Source organism: Mizuhopecten yessoensis, unplaced genomic scaffold (assembly GCF_002113885.1).
Source record: "Mizuhopecten yessoensis strain PY_sf001 unplaced genomic scaffold, ASM211388v2 scaffold4947, whole genome shotgun sequence".
Classification (NCBI taxonomy): Eukaryota; Metazoa; Mollusca; class Bivalvia; order Pectinida; family Pectinidae; genus Mizuhopecten; species Mizuhopecten yessoensis.
In genome coordinates, this window is record NW_018405801.1 from 1,194,530 (window position 1) to 1,215,647 (window position 21,118).

General features: G+C 34.5%; 3 protein-coding genes across 8 annotated transcripts; all 3 read left to right on the plus strand.

The window, feature by feature from the left end:
* Nucleotides 1-268: 268 nt before the first annotated feature.
* On the plus strand, nt 269-5,435 carry LOC110450077. 5 transcript variants are annotated; one of them, XM_021497324.1, is made up of 5 exons: nt 269-323; nt 3,281-3,751; nt 3,884-4,054; nt 4,227-4,469; nt 4,658-5,435. In XM_021497324.1, exons 2-5 carry the CDS (start codon nt 3,293-3,295, stop codon nt 5,198-5,200), a joined length of 1,416 nt encoding a protein of 471 aa, XP_021352999.1. In that variant the 5' UTR covers nt 269-323; nt 3,281-3,292; the 3' UTR covers nt 5,201-5,435. The 5 variants fall into 5 exon arrangements, with proteins under 5 accessions (XP_021352999.1, XP_021352996.1, XP_021352998.1 ...); XM_021497321.1 differs by lacking the exon at nt 269-323 and adding an exon at nt 368-721; XM_021497323.1 differs by lacking the exon at nt 269-323 and adding an exon at nt 682-761.
* A 5,438-nt stretch (nt 5,436-10,873) lies between these two features.
* On the plus strand, nt 10,874-13,445 carry LOC110450061. Its single transcript, XM_021497301.1, has 5 exons — nt 10,874-10,980; nt 11,289-11,759; nt 11,892-12,062; nt 12,235-12,477; nt 12,668-13,445. The coding sequence occupies exons 2-5, from the start codon at nt 11,301-11,303 to the stop codon at nt 13,208-13,210; spliced, it is 1,416 nt and encodes a 471-aa protein (XP_021352976.1). The 5' UTR covers nt 10,874-10,980; nt 11,289-11,300; the 3' UTR covers nt 13,211-13,445.
* A 2,939-nt stretch (nt 13,446-16,384) lies between these two features.
* On the plus strand, nt 16,385-19,195 carry LOC110450060. Of its 2 annotated transcripts, XM_021497299.1 has the most exons (5): nt 16,385-16,596; nt 16,911-17,381; nt 17,514-17,684; nt 18,010-18,258; nt 18,455-19,195. In XM_021497299.1, exons 2-5 carry the CDS (start codon nt 16,923-16,925, stop codon nt 18,995-18,997), a joined length of 1,422 nt encoding a protein of 473 aa, XP_021352974.1. In that variant the 5' UTR covers nt 16,385-16,596; nt 16,911-16,922; the 3' UTR covers nt 18,998-19,195. The 2 variants fall into 2 exon arrangements, with proteins under 2 accessions (XP_021352974.1, XP_021352975.1); XM_021497300.1 differs by lacking the exon at nt 16,385-16,596 and having other exon boundaries at nt 16,883-17,381.
* The last annotated feature ends 1,923 nt before the right edge of the window (nt 19,196-21,118 follow it).

Genomic DNA, 21,118 nt, shown 5'->3' on the forward strand with positions numbered 1-21,118 from the left:
TCTCCTATTGTTGATATTTTTCAATCTATGCAAATACGCTGATAACCATTAAAAAAAATGTAAGGAAGGTCGTTTTCATAAAAGTAAATATATGCAAAAAAAGAAACAAAGAATTCCGCTCGCATATAATTCGTCAGTGGAACTACATGCAAAAAGAATGAAAATGTTCAAGATATAAAGATAAAAAAAATATAACAGTATTTTTTTTAAACTCCAGATTCCAGAGACGGGGCAAGTCAGAACTCCATGACGGATTGATCATTCTGAACCAATCAGGACCCTGTCTGCAACTACTCGGGCTTCAGGACTGATCATGCAATAAGGTAAGACACAGGACGATTTTTGTTGATTACATGAAAGAGTCGAGGTGCCAGGAAGGACGATCATTTAGTGTCGACCGGATAGAGCTACCAACATTATGTAGCGGTAACCAGTTAAGTCACCTGTTATATATCGACTACTTGTGCAAAGCTGGTGCAAATATAGTTATACAATGTACCTGCGGGTGTTTAAGGAAAGACTGTGTGGGTTTATCGACGGCATAACAGACGTTGATTTCCGGAAGTGGACTGTGCTGCGGTACAGTGTAGTGTTTTTGGTGAATTTGTTCGTGTAGAACAGATGTTGTGCTTTCGACCAGATGTTGTTCTATGGACCATTGTTTTTGGGGACACATTCCATAAGCAGACTGACTGTGGTCCTGATGAATTTTATCATCGTGGTAAGATCGTGTTTGTGTTGAAGTGAGTGTGATAGTGAAAGTGAGTATTAGTGAATTTGTATTTAATAAATTTTATATATTTTCATGATCTTTCTCTGTGTTGCGGTTTATATCAAACTACCTTCACCCGACGCTTATCCGAAGTTACAATAACGTACAATTATTAATATCTTATATATATAAATATATATAATTATTATGCATGAAGACATTTCATATCATGTCGTTCATTCCTTTTTCACAATGCATTAACATTTTATCACATTAATGTAAGTTATATAAATATTACGTTGAAACAGATATACAAATTTTATAAAGAACATACTATAACACAACAAATATAGTGTACATCCATCATTTTTTTTTGTATCTATTACAAACATAATATTTCATGACGTAAGCTCACTGATAACAATAGTAAAAAAAAATGTCGTATATCGGGTACGAAGTTTTTATCTGGGGAAGATAACATATCATACATATGTACATATATAATTCATGTTATGCTTCAGTTTTACCATCAAGCTCCGGTTGCTCACAGGTTGGTTGGAGTTAACAAGGGGTTAGGAGGTTATGTAAGATAACACCCGATATTCGTTTACCACTTTAGATTGGTTGAGACAAACACGATAGGTGTGTTTGTAGGATTTATTTTACTTTGAAAGGCAATGTTTCTTAATAAAAACAGTGGGAGTTTTTCAAAAACCACTGGCTAAAGTTAACCAACCTTTGGGCAACTGAGAGCAGGCGAAATAAGACAGAATTTATAAATGGATTACAGCTCATGAGGACCAGCTAGAAGTAGAAGAAAATCAACAGCATTGTTTAAAAATCCACAACATCAATGAAGATGTCGAAAACCGCGTAGTAACTAGCAAAATCCATCGCTGTGTTAAGAGGATTGCGTTTTTCTATCTGCGAGCACATTTGTTTCACTGTATTTACCTTGTATCAAGGAAACTCACATACATATAAGCGTTAAACAACCAATTAATCATGATGTCAAATAATTCTAAACCATTGCCATGACGACATCGTAACTACTTAGAAAAATAAAAAATATGTCCTAACTATAGGAAAACATGTACAGTTCTAAAAATAATTAAGGTCAAAGTGCTACATATGTTTATCCAAGTTTTGGGTTTATCCAAGTTTTGGAACTGTCGTAGGGAAAGGAAGGAAGACCCAAAAAAACAACATCTGGTATAACAATGGAAATAAATTAATTGTATAAATCTTATCGTCTTTGTGACATATTTTACACTAATGCATCCACACCACCAAATATAAAGAGGCGCGTGCGAGGTATTGAAATTTAAGTAACACTCTCCTTCCCCCCCCCCCCCCGTACTCCCTCCCCTCACCACCAAAAAAAATCCCAGTGATAACTTTAAAACTACATGTTACTTTACACTTATATAGAAACATAGAAATGCACAGCATGTAGCAAAAAACAGCTACGGTCTGTTAAATGTCCCCTAAAGAAACGCAAAACATCCGATTCAGCAGAGGCCCACCAGAAGTCCCCTCCTAAATATATGGTCATACAGTGAATCACAAGATATATGTATAAATATATATTGCAGTTATAACGCTTAGCAAAACATACACAAAAGCAAAATATTGCATTTATGTATAACTCAGTTTAAATGATAATCTATTGAAACTTTCTACCATTTACGAGTATATGTATGTGACAATTATAAATAGGGTCTATAAGTTTACATTAATTCTTGTGCTAAAGGAACTTGTGCAAGTCTACGTTATGTTAAGCCATTAATACGTAGTAATCCTAAAACTCAGTTCTCTTATGGTGTTTTATATCAATATCAATACGATGTGATTGGTGATTGAGGAATTTACTCCGTTAGTAACAATGTCAGATTATGGCGGTAATTATCTTGGACTTGTATCGTTAACACGTCTTCAGCTATTTCCCAAAAGTTTGCTATCAAAACTATATATAGCCTCAGCATGCTTTCGGAACACCTCATTCTTTTTCCGATAGATATATGTAATTTTCAGGCGAACACGTTCTGACGAAGAGAAAATCCTGACTAAGCATCAGTATGTGTGTATATACAAAGACAAGTCTCGGCTTGCCGCGGGAAACAGTATAAATAGGGCTGAGCAGACGACAGACAGCAGTGTGTATTGGATCGGCAAGGTGAACACATACTAATACCTATACTAGAATATAGAACAGTGCTGAATCGCTCAACTGACATACTTTACACATAGGTGAACCTATAAATATCAAAAAGGTGATTGTTAAATTTCAACAAACTTAAACATATGTCAAAGATTTAAATAGAAGGCTTATCAATATTTGATACTTTATATATAGAGCTCAGAAGAATATGTAATTTAGTGCAGCATCTTCATCACTAGGCATAACTTACCTAATCTCAATGAGAGCAGTATGTTAGATAATATCGGTCTTTTTAAAAATAACGTTATAGGTAATAAATCATTTTGATACATAAAACATATAACAAAAAATATATATAATATACTTAAATCAAGCAATTAATAATCCATCATACTTATTCATTCCAGACTCTGACAACTATGGCGGCAACACCAATGCTTCCTCCCGGAGGACTCATGGAAATAGTCTTCTCCTTTGACACAACTGGTTCTATGTCATCAGTACTTGAAGAGGTCCAGGGAAGGTTACAGGATATGATACAGCGCCTCCAGGCGGACATCTCCGGTATAAGAATCGGTGTCATAGCCCATGGCGACTACTGCGACGAGAAAGTCTTCTATTTGACCAAGAAACTAGATCTTTGTAGTAACGTTGTGGAACTTTGTAATTTCGTGAAGGATGTAGAAGGTACCGGCGGCGGAGACGAAGATGAATGTTACGAACTTATCCTTCGCATGGTCCGACAAAACTTCAGCTGGACCCCAGCATCACAGAAAATCCTGGTTATGATTGGGGACGCCAACCCCCATGAGCCCGAGTATGAAATGAATGTGGATAGCATTGACTGGAGAGCTGAAGTGAATGATCTTAACAACATGGTAAGCATATTGTCACAAGCAATGAAAACAATTAACAAATAAATGTTCATTTGTGAATTATAACCATATAACTCATCACCATTATATAAATCGAATATTTATCATAATATGCGTTTTGTCTTATGATTTCAGGGTGTGAAAATATACGGTGTCCAAGTGTTTGAAAACGAAGGTGCTGAGGACTTCTACAAGACAATATCCACAAATACAGAGGGACACTACCTCAAGCTTGGCGAATTTTCCAACATCTGTGACTTCCTCATGGCTATTTGTTACCGGGAGAGGGGCGACGATCTGTTCACTGTAAGTAACAACTTACCTCAAAACAAGCATGTTTGCATTGAAATATCAATCGGATTGATCGTTATAATTGAACTTAGACAATTTCAAAGATTTGAAGATTTGCTTTTTATTGTAGATAAAAAGATGTATTGAAATATGACATATCAATGATTCGTTGTTTACAATTTTGTAGGGTTACGAGGCCGAGGTCCGCGGACGCTTTGGACCAGGTGGAATCCACAAAGACCTAGAGGGATTATTCGGAACTCTGAGAAAAACCGATTCAAGCACAAGTAGCATACACCCAGCCCCGCCACTTATTTCACCAACGTCGTCTACAACAACAACTGTTACGATTCCAAAACCAAAGAAGGTCACTCAAGTTAGACCAAAGGTCAACCCAAAGCGCAGAAACGTGACAGTTAGAGATATGAAGGTAACATTTATTAACACTGTTAAACAAAACATTAGAAATCTGAAATTAACGTTTTGAAATTTTCATATTGTATTGATGGTATAGCTGATGAACAAAATTCTTTTGTCACTGAAAATGAAGTATTTTTTTCAAAAACGAATAATAACTAATAGAAAACAAAACACTAATTTTGTATTTAATCATTCCAGGACAAACTCAAATGTAAAGTCGATGACAAACTGGTCCCGAGAGAGAAAGCAGCGCAAACAGTCTTCACTTGCAACTGTTTAGACTGGTCATCATGGCGACTAGCATACTCTCCAGTCGATGCCATAGAACCAAACACGAAACGAGGCTTCACACGAAAATTCAGGGGGAAATGCCACAAACGAGTCCAGCTATTCACAAAAAGATGCAGGTCAGCCCTTTATGAGGTAGCAGTACAAACCAAAGCACATGGAAAACGACACGTGATGTTTTCCAAGGTTATTTCCGGTCTTATCGACAACAGTGAATGGGAATACAATCTTCTGTTTGGAGCCAAACTCCGACTTCACAGACAAATCAAAAGTGTTGTAGAGCAGGGCTGCAAAGTGTTTGTGAGGAGGACAGTGTTGAGTAAGAAATCCCTCGCTAAAGTGGACACATTGAACAAGTACAGTTATGCATGGGCCCTCCAAAAAGACACACGACAACACAGGCGTGTCGTGAGGGACTCTGTCGTCATTTCCGGTGAATGTATGGAGGAATAAACTTCTGACAATAAGTGCCAATTTTACTGTGATATTTTCTCAAAATTGTCTTTATTAAGACAAAGATGGTGTTTCCGAAGAGTATTGATGGATTTAATTTGAGATATATTTTATTTAAAGACCATATCATGTTATATTAATTAAAAATATTGAATTGCCATATCATCCACATCTTTGCCATATCATTTCCATATCCCATTACACAGTCAATTAATTATTGTTTTGTATATAAATGTTGACAATGTATCATTTTGTTACAAATAAAAATGTTGTAATGTTTATTTTGTTGAACTTTGTTGTCCTTTAAATGGCATAGCTGCTAGATACCCACTTCAATATGACTTCAATCTATATTCACAAAAACATGCACTTTGCATATATATTATGATATTGTAATATAATATATGTACATTTGCATATGTGAGATATTCAGAAAACTACTTGAGTCGTCAAATACATACCTATGAATGTGTTACTTTAAAAACTTGTTCGTTAGTTTTAATTGACAACGTTATAATCTCAAGTTTAAATCAAACACAAATACTGACATTGAAATATCAGAATCAAAGTTACAGAAAATCTAGATAAAATAGTACACTTTTAACACCTCAATATTTCAAGTTGGTTTAATATTTGTAAGCCAGACAGAACCATGAATATAAAAGTAACATAAGATTTATGAAACAACCAGACACGAGTGTAGGGTATGTCACTTGTAATTCCAGATTCGATGTTACTAGATTATGTAGATTGATGGTAATTGCTAGTAAGTCAGAGTATTACAGGCTCCTTCTACCATTGTCATTCTTTGGTAATGATTGTGATGAATCTGATTATTTGAAGTGCATTTAAAAAGTTCACTGTGTAGACCATAGTTACAGGATGTACACATTAACTGTAAACAAAGTTGACTGAATTAAAAAAATATATTATATAAGCGATTACACGATTGTCACTCTCAGTCGTAATATTTCTTTCTTCAAGGGCAAAGGTCACGACGAATTTGTATTACGTTCATCTGGCTTCTTCGGAATATCGGAAATAACAGTGACAATTATTGTATTATTAATTTATTTTCCCTTTGGAAATCAATTTTTGTTGATTAAATAAACGTTTGACTTAAATATCATTACAGCGTAACAATAGATGGTTCTTTCTGAAGGAATAAATCATTGTCGCAACATTTCTTATTTCAAAAATATAGATCTAAAAATGAAATATGTTTCATACAACAAAGTCGAGAACCACGATTTATTGTTGTTTTAGAGACAACGGTTCAGCAGTTAAATGTTTATTAAATATAATATGTTGATAATTGACCTCATGGCCTCAGACATGTCCTCTACATGTAGGAATAAACAATAACCATGCTCAGAAGTATAATTACAGAGAAGGTCAACACATGAAATACACAACAATCGGAAATCGGGGTCAATATTAAAATATTCACAACAACAGCAAACAAAGAGATTCCGAAACGAAAGGAAAGACAACGAATATCGGAAGCGAAATCAAGTGATCCGGAAGTGCAAACGTTCCCTGAACCACTTGTAGCAAATAAGACATTAGAGGAATGAGACAAGAACATAATGAAATATGTAATAATGAAACAGAATAGCGAATGCTATAATGTCAACACACAAGGACCAGAACTGATTGTCAATACAAAAAATTAAACCAAGATGACACATACACAAAGAAAATATATGTCATAGATCTACATGGGAGTTTCAGACAAGTGCTTCGTAAAAACAAACACATACCGTATCACTCATTTAATAAAACTGTAATATTTTACAGAAAAACAGGACGTTGAATGTTGGAACATTTTAGTTTAAACTTTGTTTTATTCAAATAACATATGTAATACATAATACAAATATGATTATACATAAATGAATTGGAGACAGAAACAAGTGTTAATACACTTATATAAATCTGTTACCTTTCATCGTAACCAACATTATTAGTTACGTGAATAAATTACAGGGGAAGTTAGAAGAGAGTTGGGGAAATGCAGTGTAAAAATATGGTACATGTACAAAGTACGTTATATTCATAAAATCAGTGTATTGTGGTCAAGAAAATAGTTCTGTTGCGTCATCGTTAATACACTTTATGATTGATTTTCATACTGTTTCAAGGAAGGTATATATATGCATATAAGTAAGATCTAAACAAACAAGCTGCATAATAATGCTAACATAAAACATACTCTATGATAATCATAATCATGCGGATGTTTTTTCCCTACGCAGACAGTCGTTGTAATAGACTGTTCACATTCCATACACTATTGCTGATCGATTGTTCGTCACATCCCGTGCCTTAATATGTCATTCTCCTGTTCTTTCTTGTCCTCCTGGTATATCCGTTGGCACTAGACTGTTTGCATCGGGAAAGACCATCTACATGACTTACGTTACATATGTTATATGTTATCATATGAATACAAGGGTCATTGATTAAGAATCTTATTCAAAGACGTCATAAGATAATAAATCAGAAGTCAATTGATCTATTATTATGTTAGCAACTCAGCTATTTCATCTTACATATGCTCACACACAAACTTCCATGTATGCATACCCACACATATCATAAACACATATATCTATCATGCATACATACATACACACCTACATACATACATAAATTATATTTACTTGCGCACATGAGTGTGCATGGCTGCATGCATCATCATGCACCCACGTACGTAATGTATGAACTCCTACACACACACGCTCACACATGCATGCATACACGCATATATACATGGCTACATACATACATACATGCATACGTGCATATGTGAGCTACTCAGAATCCATTTTTTTTAAACAACATGTATACATTAATAACAGTAACATCATAATATAATATCACCCTATTGTTGTTGAAATCGCTTAGACTTAAGGATGTAATCCTGAACAGCGAGGACAATTATTTTGTTTTCTTCTAAAGATAACGATTCATTGCCATATGATAATAATTTGACAGTTATTTGATACTGAAGGGTTTCAATGTGTAGTTGTCTGATGGCAGTGTGTAAGGTACAATCTAGCAGGTAATGAGAAGTGTTTTCGATGGTACCGCATGCGCAAAGAGGAGATATAACAATGGTTTTCCTATATAAATGTTCATTAAGAGAGCTGCATGACATGCGTAGTCTAGCATGGTATATTTGTCCTAAACGTGAGCCATATGAGTAGTGTTTTGGTGGAGGTTTTTTATTGTTGCGTTTAATATGTGATTTAAATTAATAAATGGAAGGGTTTTTCCTGACATTAACTGGAATAGAGTTCCAGCTATTGATAACAGAGGGCAAGAAAGATCTTTGATACACATTAGAATGGCAATGAATGGGAGCGATAGTTGTTACATACGAATGTCTAGTATTATGGCTATGTATTCCAGTGACTGACTGTGGTACAAGTCGGTTGAGGTATAGAACATTTTGTGAAAAATAAATAGTTTGTGTTGATGTCTACGTTCAAATAGTTTGTTCCAGCCTACTTCTATATACAGTTTGTCTATGCTTGTCAGTTTGGTTGCACCAGATACAATCCTAGCTGCCTCAGTATCTATTTGTTCGAGTTTAGCACTATATTCATCGGTAATATTATCCCACACTACGTCAGCATATTCAATAATAGGTCTGATAAATGAAAAGTAAATAGTCTGTAATGTGTTTCGGTCGAGTTTGAAATTTAGAGAACGTTAAATATTTATTCTGACTGAGGCTTTATGAATAATGTAGTTTACATGTTTGATCCAACTCCCGTCATTCGAAAACAATACTCCTAGGTGCTTGTGTACTTCGACATTGGTTATTTCTTCATTATTCATGTACAATGGTTGGTGATAAGGTCTTGGTTTTTTTTTTTACTAATTAACATACTTTCATTCCTTTTAAGGATTGAAGCTTACCAACCATGAGTTCGACTAGTTTGTTAGTGTTTGTAGATCTGCCCGAAGAGCGGTTCCTGTAGTGGTTGGGTTATCGACAATCATGTATAGTGATGTATCGTCTGCAAATAATTTAATAACATAATTTATGTTGTTAACGATATCGTTTATGTAGATAAGAAATAGAAGCGGGCCAAGAATTGACCCTTGAGGGACCCTGCTTTGACTTCAACCCAATCAGAATATGCATTATTAATTATAATTCTATAAAACATTTTGATGTTTGATGTTAGTTTAGATTTAGTTCAATTCGAAAAAGAACACCTCGGTTTTTATTCTTTTATGTTATGTGTTGCAGTCTGTCGCGTTTCTGTCAAGTAATGATCGCGGATGCGAACTTTCAAATACATAATCAATTAGATATTATGGAACTAATAAAGAAACAAATTGCGCGAACATTTATGTTTTTAACAATTAACGTGTGTATAATATATATATATATATATAAACACTATTTTGTATTTAAATTAAGTCCAGTTTCCATATATATATATATATATATATATATATGGAAACTGGACTTAATTTAAATACAAAATAGTGTTTATAATGTAACAATTTTGATGTCCTTGACGATCAATCCTTTTTTTTGCGAATAATCACATGAAGAATTAATTGGGCAGAAGTGATTCTAATTAAAAATTAAGTGGTTTTAATACAGCAAATATTGAAATGATTGATATTTTCAGTTAAGTATATCTGCACTATTCAATGTGTCTTGATGATTAGTATTTGATTCACATTGCCTCGTGATACATTTAAAACCCCATCGTCATAGTAGAACATGTGAAAATAAGACGACTTTTTAATATTGTTCTAGGACTAACATTTTGATATGACAAAAAACCCACTTGTAGTTATAATTGTAAGGTAAGCATTCAATTTTTTCAAGTTGTGAAGAATAAAAATAAAATGCAACCCATTCTTTATTGGCTATAGGGTTCCAAGTACCCATTTTATTGACATAATCAATACCTGGTACACGACATTATTCTGTTCTTACCATATATGAAATTAAATTTTATATGAATCAATATTATCATAGGAATTTATGCGGAGGGAAGGCGGCATTTTCCTTAAAGCACTTTTCACTATCGAGAAGTTTATCCGAACACGGTGTTGATAGCTAATATATTATAAGGTAGTACGATCCTTTGGAAGCGCGCCGATAAAAGGGGATTCGATAATGAGGATATTCCATATAAACCGATGTGATAGTATCTTTCCAACAAAGATATCCTGACGCATATTTCATCGAGTAATCTCTATGATCATTATCTCTGATTAGTTTCCCATCGTTGTGGTGTTAATTAAGCTAACTATCTTGTGTTTGTGCTATTGGTATTATAAGTTGAAACAAATAATATCTTATAAGTTTTTATAGTAAATATAATAGTTATAGCTTCCAATGTGTTTTTTTCGTTTTCATTAATGAACTATGTCACTGATCTAGACCTGCTTTTTTCCGTCTGAATACGACCTATGCTCTCATATCTATTTATAGATGTTATTCTTTTTTCTATGATAAAGTCCGAGAGTGTTGTGACGACATTTCTAACTCGATACACCTCTGATATTCACCAATGTTCTGGTCACTATTGATTAAACATGTTGTGCCGTGGTATACAGCAGACAAGTCTCAGCCTGCCGCGGGAAACAGTATAAATAGGAGCGAGCAGACGACAGACAGCAGTGTGTATTGGATCGGCAAGGTGAACACATACTATACCTACGACTATACTAGAATATAGAACAGCGCTAAACCCTTTAACTGATATTTACACAGAGGTGTACCTATAAATATCAAAAAGGTGATTGTAAAATTTTAACAAATCTTATAGCAGATTCAAATGCTTAAATAATATTTGATACTTTATATATAAAGCTCTGTTGAATATTTATCTAAATGCAGCATCTTACTTACATAAGCCTAGCTTAATTTGAATGAGACTTATTTAAGCACTTTGAATTCACTTCCGAGCAGTCATTAGATAATATAGTTCTTTTGAAAATAACGTCATAGGTAAATAATTCATTTTTATACTGAAACAAACATCAAATATATTTGTAATAACTTTAAATCATCGTATTAATAATCCATCATACTTATTCATTCCAGACTCTGACAACTATGGCGGCAACACCAATGCTTCCTCCCGGAGGACTCATGGAAATAGTCTTCTCCTTTGACACAACTGGTTCTATGTCATCAGTACTTGAAGAGGTCCAGGGAAGGTTACAGGATATGATACAGCGCCTCCAGGCGGCCATCCCCGGTATAAGAATCGGTGTCATAGCCCATGGCGACTACTGCGACGAGAAAGTCTTCTATTTGACCAAGGAACTAGATCTTTGCAGTAACGTTGTGGAACTTTGTAATTTCGTGAAGGGTGTAGAAGGTACTGGCGGCGGAGACGAAGATGAATGTTACGAAATTATCCTTCGCATGGTCCGACAAAACTTCAGCTGGCCCCCAGCATCACAGAAAATCCTGGTCATGATTGGGGACGCCAACCCCCATGAACCCGAGTATGAAATGAATGTGGATAGCATTGACTGGAGAGCTGAAGTGAATGATCTTCACAACATGGTAAGCATATTGTCACAAGCAATGAAAACAATTCACAGATAAATGTTCATTTGTAAATTATAACCATATAACTCATCACCGTTATATAAATCGAATATTTATCATAATATGCGTTTTGTCTTATGATTTCAGGGTGTGAAAATATACGGTGTCCAAGTGTTTGAAAACGAAGGTGCTGAGGACTTCTACAAGACAATATCCACAAATACAGAGGGACACTACCTCAAGTTGGGCGAATTTTCCAACATCTGTGACTTCCTCATGGCTATTTGTTACCGGGAGAGGGGCGACGATCTGTTCACTGTAAGTAACAACTTCCCTCAAAACAAGCATGTTTGCATTGAAATATCAATCGGATTGATCGTTACAATTGAAAAAAGACATTTTCAAAGATTTGAAGATTTGCATTTTATTGTAGATAAAAAGATATATCGAATTATGACATATCAATGATTCGTTGTTTACAATTTTGTAGGGTTACGAGGCCGAGGTCCGCGGACGATTTGGACCAGGTGGTATCCACAAAGACCTAGAGGGATTATTCGGAACTCTGAGAAAAAACGATTCAAGCACAAGTAGCATACACCCAGCCCCGCCACTTATTTCACCAACGTCGTCTACAACAACAACTGTTACGATTCCAAAACCAAATAAGGTCACTCAAGTTAGACCAAAAGTCAATCCAAAGCGCAGGAACGTGACAGTTAGAGATATGAAGGTAACATTTTTAACACTTCTAAACAAAACATTAGAAATCTGAAATTAACGTTTTGAAATTTTCATATTGTATTGATGGTATAGCTGATGAACAAAATTCTTTTGTCTCTGAAAATGAGAATTTTTAAAAATAAAAACCGAATAATAACTAATAGAAAACATAATACCAATTTTTCATTTAATCATTCCAGGACAAACTCAAATGTAAAGTAGATGACAAACTGGTTCCGAGAGAGAAAGCAGCGCAAACAGTCTTCACTTGCAACTGTTTAGACTGGTCATCATGGCGACTAGCATACTCTCCAGTCGATGCCACAGAACCAAACACGAAACGAGGCTTCACACGAAAATTCAGGGGGAAATGCCACAAACGAGTCCAGCTATTCACTAAAAGATGCAGGTCAGCCCTTTATGAGGTAGCAGTACAAACAAAAGCACACGGAAAACGACACGTGATGTTTTCCAAGGTTATTTCCGGTCTTATTGACAACAGTGAATGGGAATACAATCTTCTGTTTGGAGCCAAACTCCGACTTCACAGACAAATCAAAAGTGTTGTAGAGCAGGGCTGCAAAGTGTTTGTGAGGAGGGCAGTGTTGAGTAAGAAATCCCTCGCTAAAGTGGACACATTGAACAAGTACAGTTATGCATGGGCCCTCCAAAAAAACACACGACAACACAGGCGTGTCGTGAGGGACTCTGTCGTCATTTCTGGTGAATGTATGGAGGAATAAACTTCTGACAATAAGTATCAATTTTACTGTGATATTTTCTCAAAATTGACCTGATTAAAACAAAGATGGTGTTTCCGAAGAGTATTGATGGATTTAATTTGAGATATATTTTATTTAAAGACCATATCATGTTATATTAATTAAAAATATTGAATTGCCATATCATCCACATCTTTGCCATATCATTTGCATATCCCATTACACAGTCAATTAGTTATTGTTTTGTATATAAATGTTGACAATGTATCATTTTGTTACAAATAAAAATGTTGTAATGTTTATTTTGTTGAACTTTGTTGTCCTTTAAATGGCATAGCTGCTAGATACCCACTTCAATATGACTTCAATCTATATTCACAAAAACATGCACTTTGCATATATATTATGATATTGTAATATAATATATGTACATTTGCATATGTGAGATATTCAGAAAACTAATTGAGTTGTCAATTACATACCTATGATGTGTTACTTTAAAAACTTGTTCGTTAGTTTTAATTGACAACGTTATAATCTCAAGTTTAAATCAAACAAAAATACTGACAGTGAAATATCAGAATCAAAGTTACAGGAAATCTAGATAAAATAGTACACTTTTTACACCTCAATATTTCAAGTTGTTTTAATATTTGTAAGCCAGATTTATGAAACAACCAGACACGAGTGTAGGGTATGTCACTTGTAATTCCAGATTCGATGTTACTAGATTATGTAGATTGATGGTAATTACTAGTACGTCAGAGTATTACAGGCTCCTTCTACCATTGTCATTCTTTGGTAATGATTGTGATGAATCTGATTATTTGAAGTGCATTTAAAAAGTTCACTGTGTAGACCATGGTTACAGGATGTACAAATTAACTGTAAACAAAGTTGACTGAATTAAAAAATTATCATATAAGCGATTACACAATTGTCACTCTCAGTCGTAATATTTCTCCTGACCTTCTTCAAGGGCAAAAGTCACGACGAATTTGTATTACGTTCATCTGGCTTCTTCGGAATATCGGAAATAATAGTAACAATTATTATATTATTAATCTATTTTGAAAATCAATTTTTGTTGGTTGATTATATAAACGTTTGACTTAAATATCATTACAGCGTAACAATAGATGGTTCTTTCTGAAGGAATAAATCATTGTCGCAACATTTCGCATTTCAAAAATGTAGATTTGTAGGTTAAATATGTTTCATACAACAAAGTCGAGAACCACGATTTATTGTTGTTTTAGAGACAACGGTTCAGCAGTTAAATGTTTATTGAATAGAAAATGTTGATAATTGACCTCATGGCCTCAGACATGTCCTCTACATGTAGGAATAAACAATAACCATGCTCAGAAGTATAATTACAGAGAAGGTCAACACATGGAATACACAACAATCGGAAATCGGGGTCAATATTAAAATATGCACAATAACAGCAAACAAAGAGATTCCGAAACGAAAGGAAAGACAACGAATATCGGAAGCGAAATCAAGTGATCCGGAAGTGCAAACGTTCTCTGAACCACTTGTAGCAAATAAGGTATTAGAGGAATGAAACAAGAACATAATGAAATATGTATTAATGAAACAGAATAGTGAATGCTATAATGTCAACACACAAGGACCAGAACTGATTGTCAATACAAAAAATAAAACCAAGATGACACATACACAAAGAAAATATATGTCATAGATCTACATGGGAGTTTCAGACAAGTGCTTCGTAAAAACAAACACATACCGTATCACTCATTTAATAAAACCTGCTACTGTAGTTTGTTTGAAAACCATTATCTCGTTTTCTTGTAATATTTTACAGAAAAACAGGACGTTGAATGTTCGAGAAATACATTTTGATGTTTGATGTTAGTTTAGATTTAATACAATTCGAAAGAGAACACCTCGGTTTTATTATTTTATGGTATGTGTTGCAGTCTGTCGCGTTTCTGTCAAGTAATGATCGCGGATGCGAACTTTCATATACATAATCAATTATATATTATGGAACTAATAAAGAAACAAATTGCACGAACATTTATGAATTTAACAATTAACGTGTGTATAATATATATATATATATATATATATATGGAAACTGGACTTAATTTAAATACAAAATAGTGTTTATAATGTAACAATTTTGATGTCCTTGACGATCAATCCATTTTTTTGCGAATAATCACATGAAGAATTAATTGGGCAGAAGTGATTCTAATTAAAAAATAAAGTGGTTTTAATACAGCAAATATTGAAATGATTGATATTTTCAGTTAAGTATATCTGCACTATTCAATGTGTCTGAATGATTAGTATTTGATTCACATTGCCTCGTGATACATTTAAAACTCCCACGTCATAGTAGAACATGTGAAAATAAGACGAATTTTTAATATTGTTCTAGGACTAACATTTTGAAATGACAAAAAAACCAACTTGAAGTTATAATTGTAAGGTAAGCATTCAATTTTTTCAAGTTGTGAAGAATACAAAAAATGCAACCCATTCTTTATTGACTATAGGGTTCCAGGTACCCATTTTATTGACATAATCAATACCTGGTACACATCATTATTCTGTTCTTATCATGCATAAAATAAATTTTATATGAATCAATATTTTCATAAGAATTTATGCGGAGGGAAGGCGGCATTTTCCTTAAAGCACTCTTCACAACGAGAAGTTTATCCGAACACGGTGTTGATAGCTAATATATTATAAGGTAGTACGATCCTTTGGAAGCGCGCCGATAAAAGGGGATTCGATAATGAGGATTTTCCATATAAACCGATGTGATAGTATCTTTCCAATAAAGATATCCTGACGCATATTTCATCGAGTAATCTCTATGATCATTTTCTCTGATTTGTTTCCCATCGTTGTGGTGTTAATTAAGCGCAGTTAAATATCTTGTGTTTGTGGTATTGGTATTATAAGATGAAACAAATAATATCTTATAAGTTTTTATAGTAAATATAATAGTCATAGCTTACAATGTGGTTTTTTCGTTTTCATTAATGAATTATGTCACTGATCTAGACCTGTTTTTCCCGTCTGAATACGACCTATGCTCTAATATCTATTTATAGATGTTATTCTTTTTTCTATGATAAAGTCCGAGAGTGTTGTGACGACATTTCTAACTCGATACACCTCTGATATTCACCAATGTTCTTGTCCCTATTGATTAAACATGTTGTGGCGTGGTATACAGCAGACAAGTCTCAGCCTGCCGCGGGAAACAGCATAAATAGGAGCGAGCAGACGACAGACAGCAGTGTGTATTGGATCGGCAAGGTGAACACATACTATACTTACGACTATACTAGAATATAAAACAGCGCTAAACCCTTTAACTAATATTTACACAGAGGTGTACCCATCAATATAAAAAGGTGACTGTACAATTTAAAAAAATCTTATAACATATTCAAATAGAATGCTTATATAATATTTGATACTTAATATATAAAGCTCTGTTGAATATTTACCTAAGTGCAGCATCTTACTTACATAAGACTAGCTTAATTTGAATGAGACTTATTTAAGCACTTTGAATTCACTTCCGAGCAGTACATTAGATAATATAGCTATTTTTAAAATAACGTCATAGGCAAATAATTCATTTTTATACAAAAACAAACATCAAATATATTTGTAATAACTTTAAATCATCCAATTAATAATTCATCATACTTATTCATTCCAGACTCTGACAACTATGGCGGCAACACCAATGCTTCCTCCCGGTGGACTCATGGAAATAGTCTTCTCCTTTGACACAACTGGTTCTATGTCATCAGTACTTGAAGAGATCCAGGGAAGGTTACAGGATATGATACAGCGCCTCCAGGCGGACATCCCCGGTATAAGAATCGGTGTCATAGCCCATGGCGACTACTGCGATGAGAAAGTCTTCTATTTGACCAAGGAACTAGATCTTTGTAGTAACGTTGTGGAACTTTGTAATTTCGTGAAGGATGTAGAAGGTACCGGCGGTGGAGACGAAGATGAATGTTACGAACTTATCCTTCGCATGGTCCGACAAAACTTCAGCTGGACCCCAGCATCACAGAAAATCCCGGTCATGATTGGGGACGCCAACCCCCATGAGCCCGAGTATGAAATGAATGTGGATAACATTGACTGGAGAACTGAAGTGAATGATCTTCACAACATGGTAAGCATATTGTCACTAGCAATGAAAACAATTCACAGATAAATGTTCATGTGTGAATTATAAACATACAACTCACCACCACTATATAAATCGAATATTTATCATAATATGCGTTTTGTCTTATGATTTCAGGGTGTGAAAATATACGGTGTCCAAGTGTTTGAAAACGAAGGTGCTGAGGACTTCTACAAGACAATATCCACAAACACAGAGGGACACTTCCTCAAGTTGGGCGAATTTTCCAACATCTGTGACTTCCTCATGGCTATTTGTTACCGTGAGAGGGGCGACGATCTGTTCTCTGTAAGTACAAATATTATCGCCTGAAAAGTATGTTAGGATTGAAATATCACGTTAATTAGTCAACATCATGTTTATGGAATTCAAATTAGGATATTTAATGCAGGTATATATGTTTAACTGTTTATATAAAAAAATCTATTTCTAAAATAACAGCTTTCATGTTTTTAAATGCTGCAGTGCTACGAGACTGAGATCCGAGGACGATTTTGATCGTTACAATTGAAAAGAGACAATTTCAAAGATTTGAAGATTTGCTTTCTTATTATAGATAAAAAGATCTATTGAAATATGACATATCAATGATTCGTTGTTTACAATTTTGTAGGGTTACGAGGCCGAGGTCCGCGGACGCTTTGGACCAGGTGGTATCCACAAAGACCTAGAGGGATTATTTGGAACTCTGAGAAAAACCGATTCAAATACAAGTGGCATTCACCCAGTCCCGCGACTTATTTCACCAATGTCGTCCACAGCAACAACAACGATTGTAACCATGCCGAAACCAAAGAAGGTCACTCTAGCTAAACAAAAGGTCAACCCAAAGCGCAGGAACGTGACAGTTAGAGATATCAAGGTAACAACTTAGAATTATTCTTAATAAAACATTGATCCATTTCACTTTAAACGTAACGACATTGATGAATAACTAATGATAGTTTACCTGATGAAAAACAATATCCTTTTGACACTGAAAAATTGCTTTTCCATTGTATATAATATCTCGTAAAAATGCATCATAGAAATATTCATGTTACCATTAATCATTCCAGAACAAACTCAAATGCAATGCTGACGAAAAACTTGTTCCAAGAGAGAAAGCAGCGCAAACAGTCTTCACGTGCAACTGTTTGGACTGGTCGTCATGGAAACTCGCATACATTCCAGTTGACGTCAATGAACCAAAGACAAAAGATGGCTTCAAAAGAATATTCAGAGGAGAGTGCCACAAACGAGTCCAGCTATTCACTAAAAGATGCAGGTCAGCCCTTTATGAGGTAGCAGTACAAACAAAAGCACACGGAAAACGACACGTGATGTTTTCCAAGGTTATTTCCGGTCTTATTGACAACAGTGAATGGGAATACAATCTTCTGTTTGGAGCCAAACTCCGACTTCACAGACAAATCAAAAGTGTTGTAGAGCAGGGCTGCAAAGTGTTTGTGAGGAGGGCAGTGTTGAGTAAGAAATCCCTCGCTAAAGTGGACACATTGAACAAGTACAGTTATGCATGGGCCCTCCAAAAAGACACACGACAACACAGGCGTGTAGTGAGGGACTCTGTCGTCATTTCCGGTGAATGTATGGAGGAATGAACTAATGACTGTCGCATGTTTGTTGTGATATTTTAGAAATGAGCTGAGAGAGACATGAATGTTGTGCGAGATCGATATTTCTGTAATGGAAAATGAGATTTATAATTGACATGTCTATTGAATTATTCTTTTCACGTCATATACAATACAATGTATAAGTCACACATTTTTTGTTTATTGTGTTTTGTTTTGTTACAAATAAATATGTTAATAGTTGAATGGTTTTATCTATTATTTAAATCAAACGTCAAGCAGGTCCTAGAAAACATTATAAAATCGCTTCCGGTATTGTCTTCATCAAAATATACTGAACAATGGGAATGTTGATAGTGACATCAATTCATGAAGCATTGTCTTCGTAGATAATGTGATCCTCTACAACACACATTGTAGTAAATGTGAAAACACCACATATCGGGGTTTCAGTAGACCGTTAAAAGTATGTTTTTGACTCCCCACAAAATGTCTTTGACGCTTATATCTGAAGGAAATGAGTAACATGTGGTTTGACCCTCTTAATTTCAGAGGAAAAGTTATTAGATTTTTGAAATTGCTTAATGTCCTTGGTCAACTGAAAGCCCACACAAATTTTATGAAGTACAAATAATACCTAGGACGAGGGCGTTGAAACGTTTTGAAAAACAGCAATAAGTTCACACGGACAACTAACAGAGAACATTAAGATCAACAATAAAATCAAAATTTCAACAAAATAAAGAAAACTATTGACTAAAATACAACAAGAAAATCCCAAACGGCATTAGAGGTGGCTAAATATCGATGATAAAACCATGCATATGCTTAACACAAACGGAAGTGACTAAGTATCAACAATAATTCCATAAATGGAACCATTCGTATCCAAGCTATACAGTAAGAAAGTGACTAATTTCAACAACAAAACAATTTATCTCCAAGCTATATAGTACGAAAGTCACTAACTTCAACAACAAAACAATACATTTCCAAGTTATTTAGTACGATAGTGACTAACTTCAATAACAGAAACAGTACATCTCAAAGCTATATAGTACGAAAGTGACAAATTTCAACAACAAAACAATACATCACCAAGTTATATCATACGAAAATCACTAATTTCAACAACAAAACAATACATCTCCAAGCTATACAGTACGATAGTGACTTAACTTCAATAACAAAACAATACACCTCCAAGCTATATAGTACGATAGAAACTAACGTCAACAACAAAACAATACACCTCCAAGTTATATAGTACGATAGAAACTAACGTCAACAACAAAACAATACATCTCCCTGCTAAACAGTACGATAACATATCCCAAACACCGAAAAACTAAATTGACTACATACCCACTTTAATATGTGTCAACAAGACTTTAAAAAATATTTCTATTTCATCACTTAACGCAATACCCAAGCAAGTTTGCAATGAAGCTGCGAAATTCTAGAAAATGTCTTTTCTAGACAGTATTTTCTAACTGGGACGCATGTAACGAAGTTAAATCACGCACAAAAGCAGAGTTTACTTGATGACTCGTTTGAAATGGACGGAAATGTTACGCTTCTTACTTGTATTGCAAACACCGGACGATGATACCAGTACATTCGTGTAAATGATATATAAAAGCCCAGGATTACAATATTACAATAAAACACTTTATAGCTGAAAATAGCGCTCTCAATACATGTATATGTGGGGGAAAATAAACGGATGCAATTTTGCAATCAACAAAATGTAACATGAAGGATTTGTACCGTAAAAGTGAAACTTTTGGAGGGTGGAAAGTGTTGTGTTTTTTACACTTAGTAAATTAGACCGAAACTATTCACAGGAGAGTATTTTTACAGCTGATATGATTTATATAGATATTTCATGTATATATTATATGGATATTTCATGTATATAGTAGTAGTAGTGGCAGTAGTAGTAGTAGTAGTAGTAGTAGTAGTAGTAGTAGTAGCAGTAGTAGTAGTAGTAGTAGTAGAAGTAGTAGTAGTAGTAGTAGTAGTAGTAGTAGTAGTAGTAGTAGTAGTAGTAGTAGTAGTAGTAGTAGTAGTAGTAGTGGCAGTAGTAGTAGTAGTAGTAGTAGAAGTAGTAGTAGTAGTAGTAGTAGTAGTAGTAATAGTAGTAGT